Source organism: Leptonotus elevatus, chromosome 3 (assembly GCF_054856555.1).
Source record: "Leptonotus elevatus isolate MCC_2025b chromosome 3, RoL_Lele_1.0, whole genome shotgun sequence".
Classification (NCBI taxonomy): domain Eukaryota; kingdom Metazoa; phylum Chordata; class Actinopteri; order Syngnathiformes; family Syngnathidae; genus Leptonotus; species Leptonotus elevatus.
Window position 1 is genome coordinate 17,749,596 of NC_141241.1, and position 12,833 is coordinate 17,762,428.

Sequence of the window (12,833 nt, forward strand, 5' to 3'; positions counted from 1 at the left end):
TTAAATTTTTAGCATTACTCAAATTACACAAACAGGATTGCAAACCAATGCTAATGTTAGTACATGCTAGCCGTGTTGGCTGCTAAGCTAACGGGTCAACAACAAGCTTTGCTAAAAAGAAAATTGTGATATTAATATATGTTTGTCTGATTTTATGATTCACAAACTTTCATTGGTTTGAGTGACACATTCCATTTAAAATTGGAAAAAAAAGATTGAAAAAATATGAACAATAGAAGAGACAACCAATCTTCACTGTAGCTAACTATGTTCAGAACAGTTAGCTTGGTGATACTATATTATATATAGCCTTTATTGATTAATTTATTTTTAGAATGTACTGAGTTGTGCTGCTCACTTAAAAAAAAATCTAGATGGATATAAGTGTTTCAGTTGCATGGTGTGTCTGTGATGAACCAAGTGTTTTAGCTTAATTTATCTCTTATATTTGATATGCAAATGAGTCAACATGTGGGAGCGACAGGTGATAAAAGGAACTTTAAGAGGTTTTTGAGGAATCACTTTTACTCCAGCTACAGTTACATTTTGTCTAGAACGACTATAAGTTATACAAAAAGCTCATGGAAATTTTTACATTTCATCGGGCGGGACAGAAAATGTCCTCCAATTCTGAAATGACCACATAGCTGTGACCAATTTCTTGAAACAAAAACATGTCTACTTCTTAAAGGCAGTCAAATGCCAGTTGTGGACTTTGGTACCGCCCTTGATGGCTTAACGTTTGTAGCCCACGCAACACTTCCTGCATCTGTTTCATATTGTACGCCGTTCAAAAGGATTTGTCATTCCTCCATTCACCACCGTGGCCTTTAATAATGCCGCAGTTGGAAGATCACACACGCAAAAATAAATAAAAAATAAATCCACATTACTTTGCTTATGACTGATTCATTCAAGTTTACTCGAAGGCTAAGCTGCTCTCGAGAAAAACATTCAGCTGCACAGCGTGGACAATAGAATTGGGACACCTGGCATAGGCAGGAAGTGGAAAAACACCACCTGCAATTACAACAGGTTCCACTCTTCTGGAAAGACTTTTTGTAAAATACTTTCTATTAGTGAGGACAAAGAAAATACGAGTACAGATGTCAAGGATTTTGAATTCAACTTTTGTGATGCGCTAGTAATAGTGGAGCACAGTACGGTTAAATTGCATACGAGTTGACTGTGGTTTTGTACATGCAGACGCTTTTCTGCTTGAAAATCGTTATAAACACCAAAAGTCTAGTACAGTTCATTAAACCTTATTTTAATGGCATGCTCCCGCAGTCAAGAATGTGAGCAAGACCTCAATGGTGCTGTTGTTATAAAACATGATTTAAACGTCAACCCGCTGTGGGATCTCTTGTCCAAATAGTCGTCAACATCCTTCCGCAGACAGGCGCATCGTGTTCCTACATGCTGCTCACTTGCCTTTGTGGCCCTAACTTTTGTATGTGCCGCGGCCTCTTGTGTGTGTTTTCAGGGACGCAGGATTCATACACTGTGACCTGTGGAATGCCACTGCCCTGCTTGGCTGACGCACAAAAGAACAACAGTGGCTTGCAATGCTTCGGCAAGTACAAAACACTCGCGATTCAAAGCCAGATTGTCGTCACTCAGGCTTTGAGTGTTTTCACTGCATGTTTACTTTGATCAAAATGACGAGATTCTCTTTTTCTTTTTTGCCCTCTCCACATAGCTCCAGAGTTGTCCGGTGTGCCTCGCATTAAGACTACAGCTACATTCAAGTCGGGCACGACCAAGTGCAACTTAAAAAGAAGTCAGGAGCGACTCAGGGAGAGCTTGAATTCAGCACGCTCAGGTACACACGTTGCAACAATACAACGCAAGTGCACTCAACTTGGGCAAGGAAGCATATTTGGCAGCCTAATTGGCTATTCAAAAGGTGGGCTGGAGAAATACAGGATTCCTCCCAAATTTTTAGTGGACAAAAAGAGCGATAAAAATGAGTGCAAGTAGAAGACAGAATTGTGCAAAAGTCACACCCCGTGACCTACTCTGCGGTTGCTTTTATGGACCGCCGTTTAAATGTAGTAAAAGAGTCATTGATTGGTTGTAAATGATGTTAACTCATTCACTGCCATTGACGGCTATAAACGTCAAAAATTCGTTTGAACTATTTCTATTAGTTTAAAATGTTTTCCCACTTTTGTTAACAAGAGTATGAAAACCTAGAATTTTTTTTATTGTACATTTAGAACAGATATGAAATTTGTGATTAATCGCGAGTTAACTAATGAAGTCATGCGATTAATTACGATGAAAAACGTTAATCGCCTGACACTCCAAATTTTTAATAATCTTTATTTTCTTTTTTCTTTTTATTCATTCACTGCCATTGACGGCTATAAACGTCAAAAATTCCTTTTAATTATTTATATTAATTTAATTTGTTTCCCACTTTAGTTAACAAGAGTATGAAAATTATATATATTTTTTATTCTACATTTAAAACAGATGTAAAAAAATTTGATTAATCGAGAGTTAACTAGTGAAGTCAGGTGATTCATTACAATTAAAAAAATGTAATCGCCTCTTTCCCCTAATTTTTAATAATCTTTTTTTAATGAAATAATGGCAGTGAATGAGTTAATTATGGTTAATTACAGTTTTAAGAGACAGCTTCCTGTAACGTAATTTTGTTGTGCAAAATGATTTTTGCTCCATTTTGGACGTTTTAATTTTTATCAGTGTCTTAAAAATAAAATACTAACTAAGATAAATATTATGGTTCTGCTTTTTATCATTTCTTTATGATTTTCTTCAGTATTATGTGATAGTATTGCAATACAGAAACTAATCATGATTGCGTTTCATCATTTAAAACAGAGATGGCCTTCTGTAACTATATTTCTTATTGTGAGTTTTTTTAAATGTACTTTGTGTTGAATTGAATGGAAATTTAATTATGACATTCCTAAAACAACCAATATAATGGTGGTCTTTTTTTGCACAGCATCGTTTTAATGGTAGACACTTACTTTCACACAGTACTGAATAATTGCTAAATAAATATATAGCAAACGAAAACAAAAACACAGAAGTGAAAGAAGTTGAAAAAGTATCATTTTGGTTTATCTTTACATGACGAAATGATGAAATGTAGTCAATCTACAAGTTATTATATCTGCCAAATAACTCAACAAACAGACTTTAAGCAACAAAAGTGAGAACACCCCTGAGTAAAAAAAACAAACAATGTTCTGTCAACATATTAAAAAGAAAATGACAAAACCTTTAGTAATTGTCTACTCAAGAATTTTAATCAGTGACCTATGAACGGTTAACCAATACACAGATATAAACTGCTGACAGTGAGTCCCAATTCGTTTTGAATTTATATAGAGCACTTAAAAAAAAATATCTGTGGCTGTCACAAAGAGAAAAGTAATTATCATAATAATAATAAATACATATTTTTTTATCATTAAAATATACAAGCAGAGCTCCCTCACATTGACATTTGTATGAATTTAAACAAACAACTGTGTTTTTTCCCCTTCCTAATCGTCGATAGTTTGTCTATTGGCAAGTAACACGCACACACAGACACAATGGTTCAAATTCCCGTCAAATTAGTCCTCGCTCTCGTTTGACTTTACTCGCAAAACCCCTCCGGAATGCATTATTTGCCAAGACGACTCTAAATAAAATATCACGACTAAAACAACAACGACTCAGAACAAAGCTTTGTATAATTGTTGTTTCAAAACACATTTGGTTATACCAAGAAGAGAGATTTGCGAGGCGCCCTTGAAAGAAGATCAAGCATACACGATGGCTGCTTCAAAACAACGGCAAAAAGCAGACGCATATGTGAAAGAAATTTGTGGGCCAACTGATGTGGTTTGGTTTGTCGTGATGATTTTGGCACGGCATTTGTCTGCCAGTGACAAGCGAGGGTGGAATTAGCGCAAGAATTCTTTACTACTCTGAGCCCGGGCCCTAAATCACATGCGGTATGAATATTTTGTTTCTTGTAAAGGGCTTCTGTATGCCACTAAATCCATCACATTCTAACGACATAATGCCGTTCTATCTCAATTTGCAGCACTTATTGATGGTCTGACAAGTGATGATGCTCTCCCACTGTCCACAGACAGCAGGTTTCTCTTCACCGAGAATGTGCAGTTCAGCTACGTGAGCTTGCGCTGCACCTCGTCGGCGCACCGAGGGCGCAGCCGCCACGGCAGGAAGGCGGCCGAAGAGGACGGATCGTCCATCACGGCCGAGTTTGAACTGGATGTGAACCTAGAGGAGGTAACAGGTTGGTCTCTGCCTGCCTGCCTGCCTGCCTGCCTGCCTGCCTGCCTGCCTGCCTGCCTGCCTGCCTGCCTGCCTGCCTGCCTGCAGTTTTTGCTTCCCTGTCTGCTCCTTTCGCTTCTGCCTGTTCAAGTATCTCCTGTTTTGAGTGTGCTGCAATGGTGGTGGGCAGTAGTTTGGGGCTCAAGGCTCTCATGTTTAGATTTTAATGGCACAATTTGTTCCCTGCCAAGAGTGTTTCTCTACTTGAGGGTGTTTGTCTCCATGCATGTCCACATTTGCATGCAAGCCTCCAAGGAAGGCATCAGTTGACACCAAACACAAAGATGACATCTTTCCTCCCCTCCTGGAGACAGTTGTGGTATCTAGCTCTTCTCTCAGCAGAGGGCTGCGACCTGAACTGCGTGAGACGACGCTCAGAGAAAAGGTTGAGGAAGACCATCCGCACTCTGAGGAAGTCCATTAACCGGGAACAGTTCCACCTCCATTTTGCCGGCTCGGACTACGAGCTTGCCAAGAATCTGGCGCAGCCGGCGGGACACTGCGTAGCCGGACAGGTGCTGGTGGGCAGGAGGTGTGGTGAGTTTGATTTTTTATTTATTTTATGCTTTTTCAACAATGTTTATTATACATTAAAAGGTCAACAACTGCCCAACCATTTCATAATTGTTTATGTTTGTTAACAATAAGCGAAAATAACAGGGGTGTGCACAGTTATGCAACCACATTATCTGAATTTTATTTCCCCTCTCTAAAAGTTTTTTTTTTCCCCTCTCAATTTCATTATACAGGTTCTAAGTCACATTCATGTTGTGGAGTAAATTTGGACAAACGTGGCATTTTAACAGGCAGGGTGTGTAGACTTTTGATATGCACTGAGATTTGAAGCTATGTAACTCTCTGCAGCTGACCAATCTTGGAGGAAATAATTCATACTATAACTATATATAGTGTTCAAAACAAAAATGTTTGACTTGACGGCCCACGTGGGAACCAGGGCTGAGCTGGCGTGACCATTTTGGCCGCATTGTTGACTAAGGCTGGGGTTATCGATTCAGATTTCCAAAATCGATTCAATTCGATTCAGAAGGCCCCGATTCTATTCGATACACATTGATTTTTGATTCAGTTAAGGATTTCATTCAGTACCAATTTGGATTTGATATGGAAGACATTCTCAGAAGTATCAATGCTGTAAATAGTAGAAACTTCTTGCTCTTATATGAATATTTCCATTTAAAATTGAATCCAATGCAGTTACATTCATCGTGTATGTTTTATTGAACATGACCTGATCAAAACTAAAAATAATAATTGAAATTGATTACAACCACAGCACTATGTAAGTAAAGTGGCAAAAACACAGGGCTTTTTTGTCAAATAAATTTCCCCGTTACATTAATTTATGTTGAGGGTCATATTAACAGTGTCGATTCATGGTTTTATGAATCGATATTGGGCTATGAAAAGGAATATCGATTCGATTTCGATATATCGATCTTTTCAACCCAGCCCTATTGTTGACCATGAGTGTGCGCAGAGAAAGGTGAAAGAACGAGAAGGGGGATTTAAAAAAGTTTTTTTTAGTTGAACTTGACAGCCAACGTGTCGATCAGGACTTCGGGCTGGCGTGGCTCGTTAGAGTGCCTCGTTGTAGTCGTATTCTAGTATACCTTTAATAATGTGTTCACTGTTATACAGTGTTACCAAATTCCTCTTTAGGCTCACTTCTCAACACATTTATGAACAATTTAGATGCACATAAAAAACACACCTTCCCGACAATAAATCCTCCCTACATGAGGCATCTTTTTTTCTTTCTTTTTTATCGTGAAAGGTGTTGATTTATTTTCACGAGCTGATATAATGTTGTTTTGATAATCTGTGGCAGTTATTCAGGTCTTAAGTGTTACATTTTCAGGTCAACATTAAGCAGTCTATTGGCCGTGGCAGGGGTGGACATGTAATTTAGGAGAAAAGAGGTGGTGGCGGAGGTGGAGCGGGGGTGAGTGAAAGGCATTCTTAACCTCCAGCTCTTTAAAGGAGCTATATTTTCCCCTCCTCCTCCCCCTCCTCCCCCACCTCCCGCTTTGGCTTAGCTCTGCATTTTGGTGCCTTTCATTGAAAAGCCCACTCGGAGCGACGAGGCGCTCCACCACAAGGAAGCCTCCAGTGCATTCGGAGAGGTGCGCTTTCACTTCCTGGCGCCTTCGGCCTCATTTGCATGCACGGGCCGACGCTATCTTTCGAGCTCGTTTAATTGCGACCACTATTAAATATAAAAAGTGACTAAATGAGGTGCGTTGTTTGTTTTAAGTTGTTTAGGAAGTCCTGTTGATTCAAGCTGGCAGTTTGAGTGTCCCCCCCCCTTGCATCCAAAGTGCCCCCCAGCTGGGGCCACTTTGCATGACCCCCAGCCACTAAACTACTGAAGAGAATTGACTTCAGCCACACCATGGGAATCAATTAGCATCAGCTGTTTGGGCCCCGGCCTGATGGGCGCGAGCAGCGATTGGGCCAAGCAGAATGGGGGGATTCAGAAAGCTGACCCCTTTTATTGGGTTCAGCTCCTTACCACTGTGATACCCGAGTGTTTTCCTATGTCATCAAGTGGGCAAAGACTGAGGGCTTGAATAGAGGTGAAAGGTCTTTTAAACCTCTTTGGGGCCATCAATTGGAGGACTCTATGGAAGCGCTCTTTGCATTTGAAAGGCTTCAAGGTTTTTTTCTTTCTTTCGCTCTCACTCTGTCTCTTCTCTCACTGCTTTCCTCTGTCAAATAAAAGCTGTTCGGACAATGCCATGATGGCTCCTCGCGCTGTTTCACGGTAAACAATGGCCCTTCCAAAAATTGAAGCGCTCTTGAGATGATATTTTCTTTTCTTTCAAGGAGGAAAATTTAACAATTTGCCAAACCACACGTAATTAATTAATGCCTTTGTGAGCACGGAGCGTTCGGATTCTTGATGTATTCTCTGCAGGCGAGTTCTTAAGAATAACACGCAGTGGTTCCCAAATTAATTACAGGCTGAATGGGAGGAACCCGAGCAAAGGGTCCCTTTAATTATGCGTTTAAGAGATAAGAGGGAAACGCGCTCTTTGATTTGCTCCTGTGTTTGGGGCGCTTACGGCGACATTAAAAGTCATTTGGCGACGCGCAGCAGCCGTGCTCCATCAAGTGGTCGGCTGGAGGCGGCTGTGGAGAGGCCCGGCGCTCTTTTGTCTCTCTGCTTTTTCACGTTTTGATGTGCCCCTGTTTCATGCATCACATGTTAACTGATATGAGGGAGAGCAATGAGCATGCATACCTTGATGTGACGTGTGTATGTTGTAGGCTCATGCAGGAGGTATGCGAGGCTTGGTCAGTGTTTACCTTGGTAAATTACAGTTGTTAGGTGTAACTTAGCCCAAATGTTATTACCGATACCAGGTATCAGGGTCAGGCCTTGTTTCAAGGTATCAGCACTCGCAATAGCGGCCGATTCCTCTCGTGACCATTTTGCGATCAGGAACTAGAAAAGAATAGAAAATTGACTTTAATTTCATACAATTTTAGGGGGAAATGCTATATTGGGAGATATAGGTCTTTCTTTAAAATTATCTATCTATCTATCTATCTTTTTTTTCTTTCTTATTTTTTATTTATTTATTTTTTTACAAATTCTTTGTCTGAAAAGTACTATTGATATGGGTATTTTGTGTTAGTATCAATAACTACTCAAGAGCTGAATATTTGTACCAATATTGGTTTGAAAAAAAGTGGTCTCAATCATCCCATGAATAAAAAAAAATGTTTTTTTTTATTAGAAAGCAGTCATTATTTGTATTTTGGTGTTCCGATACCAATTGCCGATACCGTACCAATACCTAGGTTTGTTGTTTTTTTTCAACATGAAAAATGCTGTCCTGCCATTGGTTCAGAGCATTCAAGGGCCAATAGGATATCTTGGCTCAGCATGCAGTGAACACATCGCACATCAGTGAATGTCGTGCACAAGCAAGACACAAGATGCTGCATCCAAAGCCCTATATTAGCATCGGAAATAATAGTATCGGCATGTTACTTGTTAGTACTTGCCGATAGCACTGTTTTTATGCATTATCGGGGCCTCTCCCGATACCGGTATCGGAACAACACTAGTATTAAGTGCGATGAACACATGAAATTACTACTTTGGTCAACTCAATATTTTGGTGTTTAATAACATGATGACATTGATGTTAAACCCATGTAAATCAATTCACGTCCTACCCTGAGGTTGGTAGTAATGTACAATATTTTCTCCGTTACATTTACTTTAGTAACTTTTTCGATAAATTACACTTGTCAGTGTAATTATACATTCTTACTTTTACTTGAGTCTTTTTGTTCTATCTATAAATAAATGAATAAAAAAATTAATAATAAAATAAAATACTCTCCAGTTACTCAGCACTTGAGTAGTTTTTTCATTGAGTACTTACTCTTGCTCAAGTAATTATTTGGAGGACTACTGTTTTACTTTTACTCGGGTATTATTATTTTAAAGCAACATAATTTTTACTAGAGTACAATTACTGGTCTTACTTAGTTTTACACATTTGCTTACTAAAACCAGAGCTTAGTATTTATTTCTTATGAACAAACATATTGTTTGCCTAATAGCATTATTATATAAGTGATTTTGAACTTGGTGTCACAATAGAACTTAAAATATCCATGTGCTTGCGTATCATTATTATTTTTTTTGTATTTATGTTAGTATAGTTTTTCAGTGATGTTAATAAACAAAGATTGAATTGAGGCAACTTGGGTCTCCTTGTTTGTTAATTTTTTTCTTGTTTTTCGCGGCCATTTTGCAAATTGGGTTGAAAAAACAAACCGTCGATTATTTTCAAAACATCAACAATATAACTTGGTCACATTAGCAAGAGTTGTTGATATTTACAGAGAACAAATAGTAGCTGTTTCGTGGACATTCAACTTCATGCCAATGATATTGTAATGCTGAAATGGCTTTCCATACAATGTTATCGGTTTGTTAGGATGAGATAAATGGAGTGTTGAACTGAAATGCTCTTTTCCTCAATGTTTAAGGACTTCACTGGCTTCCTTGTAACATCACTTCACCAAGTTAGACAAAAGTAAAACATACTTGTTGCTGGGGGGAAAAATAGGCAGTGAGTGCTTTCAAATGAACTGCACTTATCATAGCGTGCGTTCCTTTTGTCAAGACGTGCTAAAATGTGAAAATGTGCTGGGAATTAGCGGGTGCTTTTAAAAGTAGCGGGCTTTGTCACCTGTGCGTCAGGTCCCGTTGAAGGCAGCTGCTGTGCTGATGAAGTCTGGCTTGCTTTTTTCATTTTATGTTCTTGTTACACACTTGAAGTGCTGTGTTTATGGTGTAAATCTGCAGTGTTGTCAGGCCCGTTTGATTTGTGTGGCCGCAGGGCAAACGGGTTTATTTGTTGTCTGGCTTCCCCTCTCATGGCTTTTGCGGCGGGGGTGCTCTAATGACACGCCACATACTGATCTGTCTTTTAAATGGATGTTAATTACAAGTGCAGACGACATTTAGCTTTGGCTCTTCTAATTCTTTGTTTTGGTTTTGCGAGGACACCAACTTGGGTACGCAAGCACCAAGATGCCACATGACAAGGCTATTTTTATTCAGGGGATGTGTATTTTTTTTCCCACACAAGACAAAACATTCACCTTGTCGAGTAAGCACAAGCATGACAAGTTTTTTTTTTGTGTGTGAGCAAGGTTCTTCACTGATGTGTTAAATACCAATGTCACTCCCCACCTGTCCAATAGTGAGCTGCAGTGTTGGCACATACTACGATGGCGACCAGGGGAGGTGCGTAACGTGTCCAGCTGGTACCTATCAGGATGAGGAGGGTCAAATGTCCTGCGAGGCGTGCCCCACACCCGAAGGAAGGGACATCGCCAAAGTGGCCGGAGCTCGAAACGTCTCAGAATGCGGAGGTAAAATGTAACGTCTAAGATGGGGATTCTGAGACCCCCCCCCCCCCCCCCTCTCCAAAAAACCCACCTCAAAAAGTGCTTTGCAAATTCCACCTTTATGGCCAAATGGGATACAGTAGCTATAGTAGACTTAAGTGTTCTCAAAAAAGAGACAAAAACGTTATAGCCTTCTATTGTAAGCTACTGTCACATAATGGCGCGAAAGTATTGGAAAATAAAATAAATAAATAATGATTCAATTACAATATTGCATGAAAAGGCTAAAGAAAAAATGCACCAAATGATTAAAAACAGTCAGTTATTCAAGATTTAGTGCTAAATACAGGTAAACTGTACTTGATTCTTTTACATATACTATTAGAGAGAGGGGCCGTATTTTCGTAGAGGGGCACCCGTGCGCTCGTAAAAACGGGTGCATCTTCATGTTCGTGCCGGTGCAAGTCTCCTTTTGCGGTTTGTGTGAATTTGGTAGGCACACTACGCCTCGCTGGGCATTCCGGCTGCTGTGCCCCTGGTGCATCTCGCAATTTGGTGACCAGAAGTAGACTTTGATTTTACACTTGCAAAAACCTGGTCTAAATGGTGGCACAGGCAATTTTGGTGAGTGAATCAAGGCACGGGCATACAGATTCGGGCGCGAGTTGGCGCAAAATACTTTCCTCTTCCCTGGGGCGGTGGGCGCGTAGCAAAAAATTATTGAGAAGCACTGCTTTACAAGTATTTATTTTTTCCAAATAAATTTTTCACATAAATTATACAGTAGATAGTGGAGAACTTGGAGAAGGGATAGGGACTAAGCACAAATGCAAATAGCAAAATTTCACGAATAGGAGCCCAATAACGCAAAATTAATTAATTAATTAATTAATTCTGACTTGTGCAAACAATGCAAATCCACGTTTTTATGAATAACTATGGGATGTACAAAAAAATAATAATACACACACACACAAACAAACAAAAAACAAATTAGCTTCATTTTTAATGAAAATGACTCCAAAACCCAGATTCTTACAGACAGAATTGATTAATGCTGATTAAATAACAGGGGATAAATTCCGGGAAGAAAAAAAAAAATTCTGTGAAAAGGTGAATTTATGATTGCCGAGCTGCAATCATTTTGTAATCCACCGTTGTATACTAAAATATTTGCTTGCGACTATTTTCCTTGATTTCAATTTGAAATATTGATCATAATTCCATGTGTGGGCAGTTGTGTATAATGTAATAATGTGGTGATGATTTATGTAATTCTCTCAGTCATAACCATAACTACAGCTACTACAAAAATGATGGTAACACCCCTGGGAGAACCAACTGAAGTGCTCCGCGCGTTATGAAATCAATTAAACATTTGTAAAATTCGAGTTACAAAAGTCACATTCTTTAAAACTAAAAACTTTTTAAGGCAAAAAGACATCGAAATGACCTAACAGGCACCAAACTGAATCCAGTAAGAATGTTGGCCTAGAGGCGCATTCAAAATTGTTATAATTTGATCATGTGAATGAATGGAAGTTTACAGTAAAATAATAACGCCGGGCAATACAAAAGCCAGCTTGTAAGTAACTTTTTCATGATGAGAAACCACACAAGATGCAACCATAGCTCGATAAGGATTCTCTGTCAGAAATTCTCTGCTTTGTGTAAGACCAAAGAAGCTGAGTTTCAAGGTGAACTTATCTTTTTGTTCTTCTAAACGCTGAGGGAGAGCCACCATGTTTTGGTTTCCCCGCCGGTCGTTATCGCACTCAGCGTGTGGCGTGATGCCATAGCTTAAATCCACATCTCTCCTGACAGACTAAACAAGAAGATTTATCTGTACACTCCCAGAGGCGCCTATTTTGTATTAGTCACCCAGCAGCTACTATGTGTGATGTGATTGGAGATATAAAAAAAAAAAACATGCTTATTCGTCCACCATCTGTTCTCTTGTCTTCATGGAAGCACTTGCAACACATCAGTCCAAACGGGAATAAGTTCTTGCTAAACTTGTGTCGTGTGTGTGTGCGTGTTTAGGTCAGTGCCTCCCTGGTCAGTTCTCCCATGACGGCTTCACCCCTTGCCTGCTGTGTCCTCTGGGATCGTACCAGCCAGAGGTAGGACGTACCACCTGCTTCCCTTGTGGAGGCAACCTGGTCACCAAGCGCAGCGGTGCAGTCACCTTTCAAGAGTGTGAGACCAAAGGTGTGCTTTTGTGCTTATTCTTCATACTGACTTAAACACCCTTATGGTTGTTATTTTATTTATTTTATTTATTTATTTGTTTGTTTAATATTTAGTTTTTTGTTTTAATGAATACATACACGCTAGTGAGTGCAGCTATCCAACATAAGGCAATTCGATGCGTGTCTCAATACACGGGGTGCGATATAATCCAATGGCGGTTCATTTTTAAGTGGTATGATTGGGTTTGTTTCTGTGGGATTAAGATTTGATTTGTTTTGGTGCAACTCAGTTTGAGGGCGTATGATACAATGAGTTTCTTGTCATTTTGCAATATGAATTGAAATGTTGCATTTCTTTCAAAGATATATACGTTTATGTGACCTACTCGGGCTAAAGGGTTTGTATGTTGC

The 12,833-nt window shown here is 39.4% G+C and overlaps 1 protein-coding gene across 8 annotated transcripts in view; it reads left to right on the forward strand.

Annotated features, from left to right (window-relative positions):
* scube2 (signal peptide, CUB domain, EGF-like 2) overlaps positions 1-12,833 on the forward strand; it is a 41,347-nt gene that overhangs the window by 22,927 nt on the left and 5,587 nt on the right. For 4 of the 8 annotated variants that reach the window (XM_086072112.1, XM_086072116.1, XM_086072113.1 and 1 more), the window contains 6 exons: positions 1,487-1,576; positions 1,703-1,825; positions 4,124-4,291; positions 4,669-4,866; positions 10,084-10,254; positions 12,274-12,441. In XM_086072112.1, coding sequence (XP_085928238.1) covers positions 1,487-1,576; positions 1,703-1,825; positions 4,124-4,291; positions 4,669-4,866; positions 10,084-10,254; positions 12,274-12,441 — 918 coding nt within the window. The remainder of the gene's footprint in view (positions 1-1,486; positions 1,577-1,702; positions 1,826-4,123; positions 4,292-4,668; positions 4,867-10,083; positions 10,255-12,273; positions 12,442-12,833) is intronic. The other 4 variants (XM_086072115.1, XM_086072120.1, XM_086072118.1 and 1 more) reach the window with 3 other exon arrangements.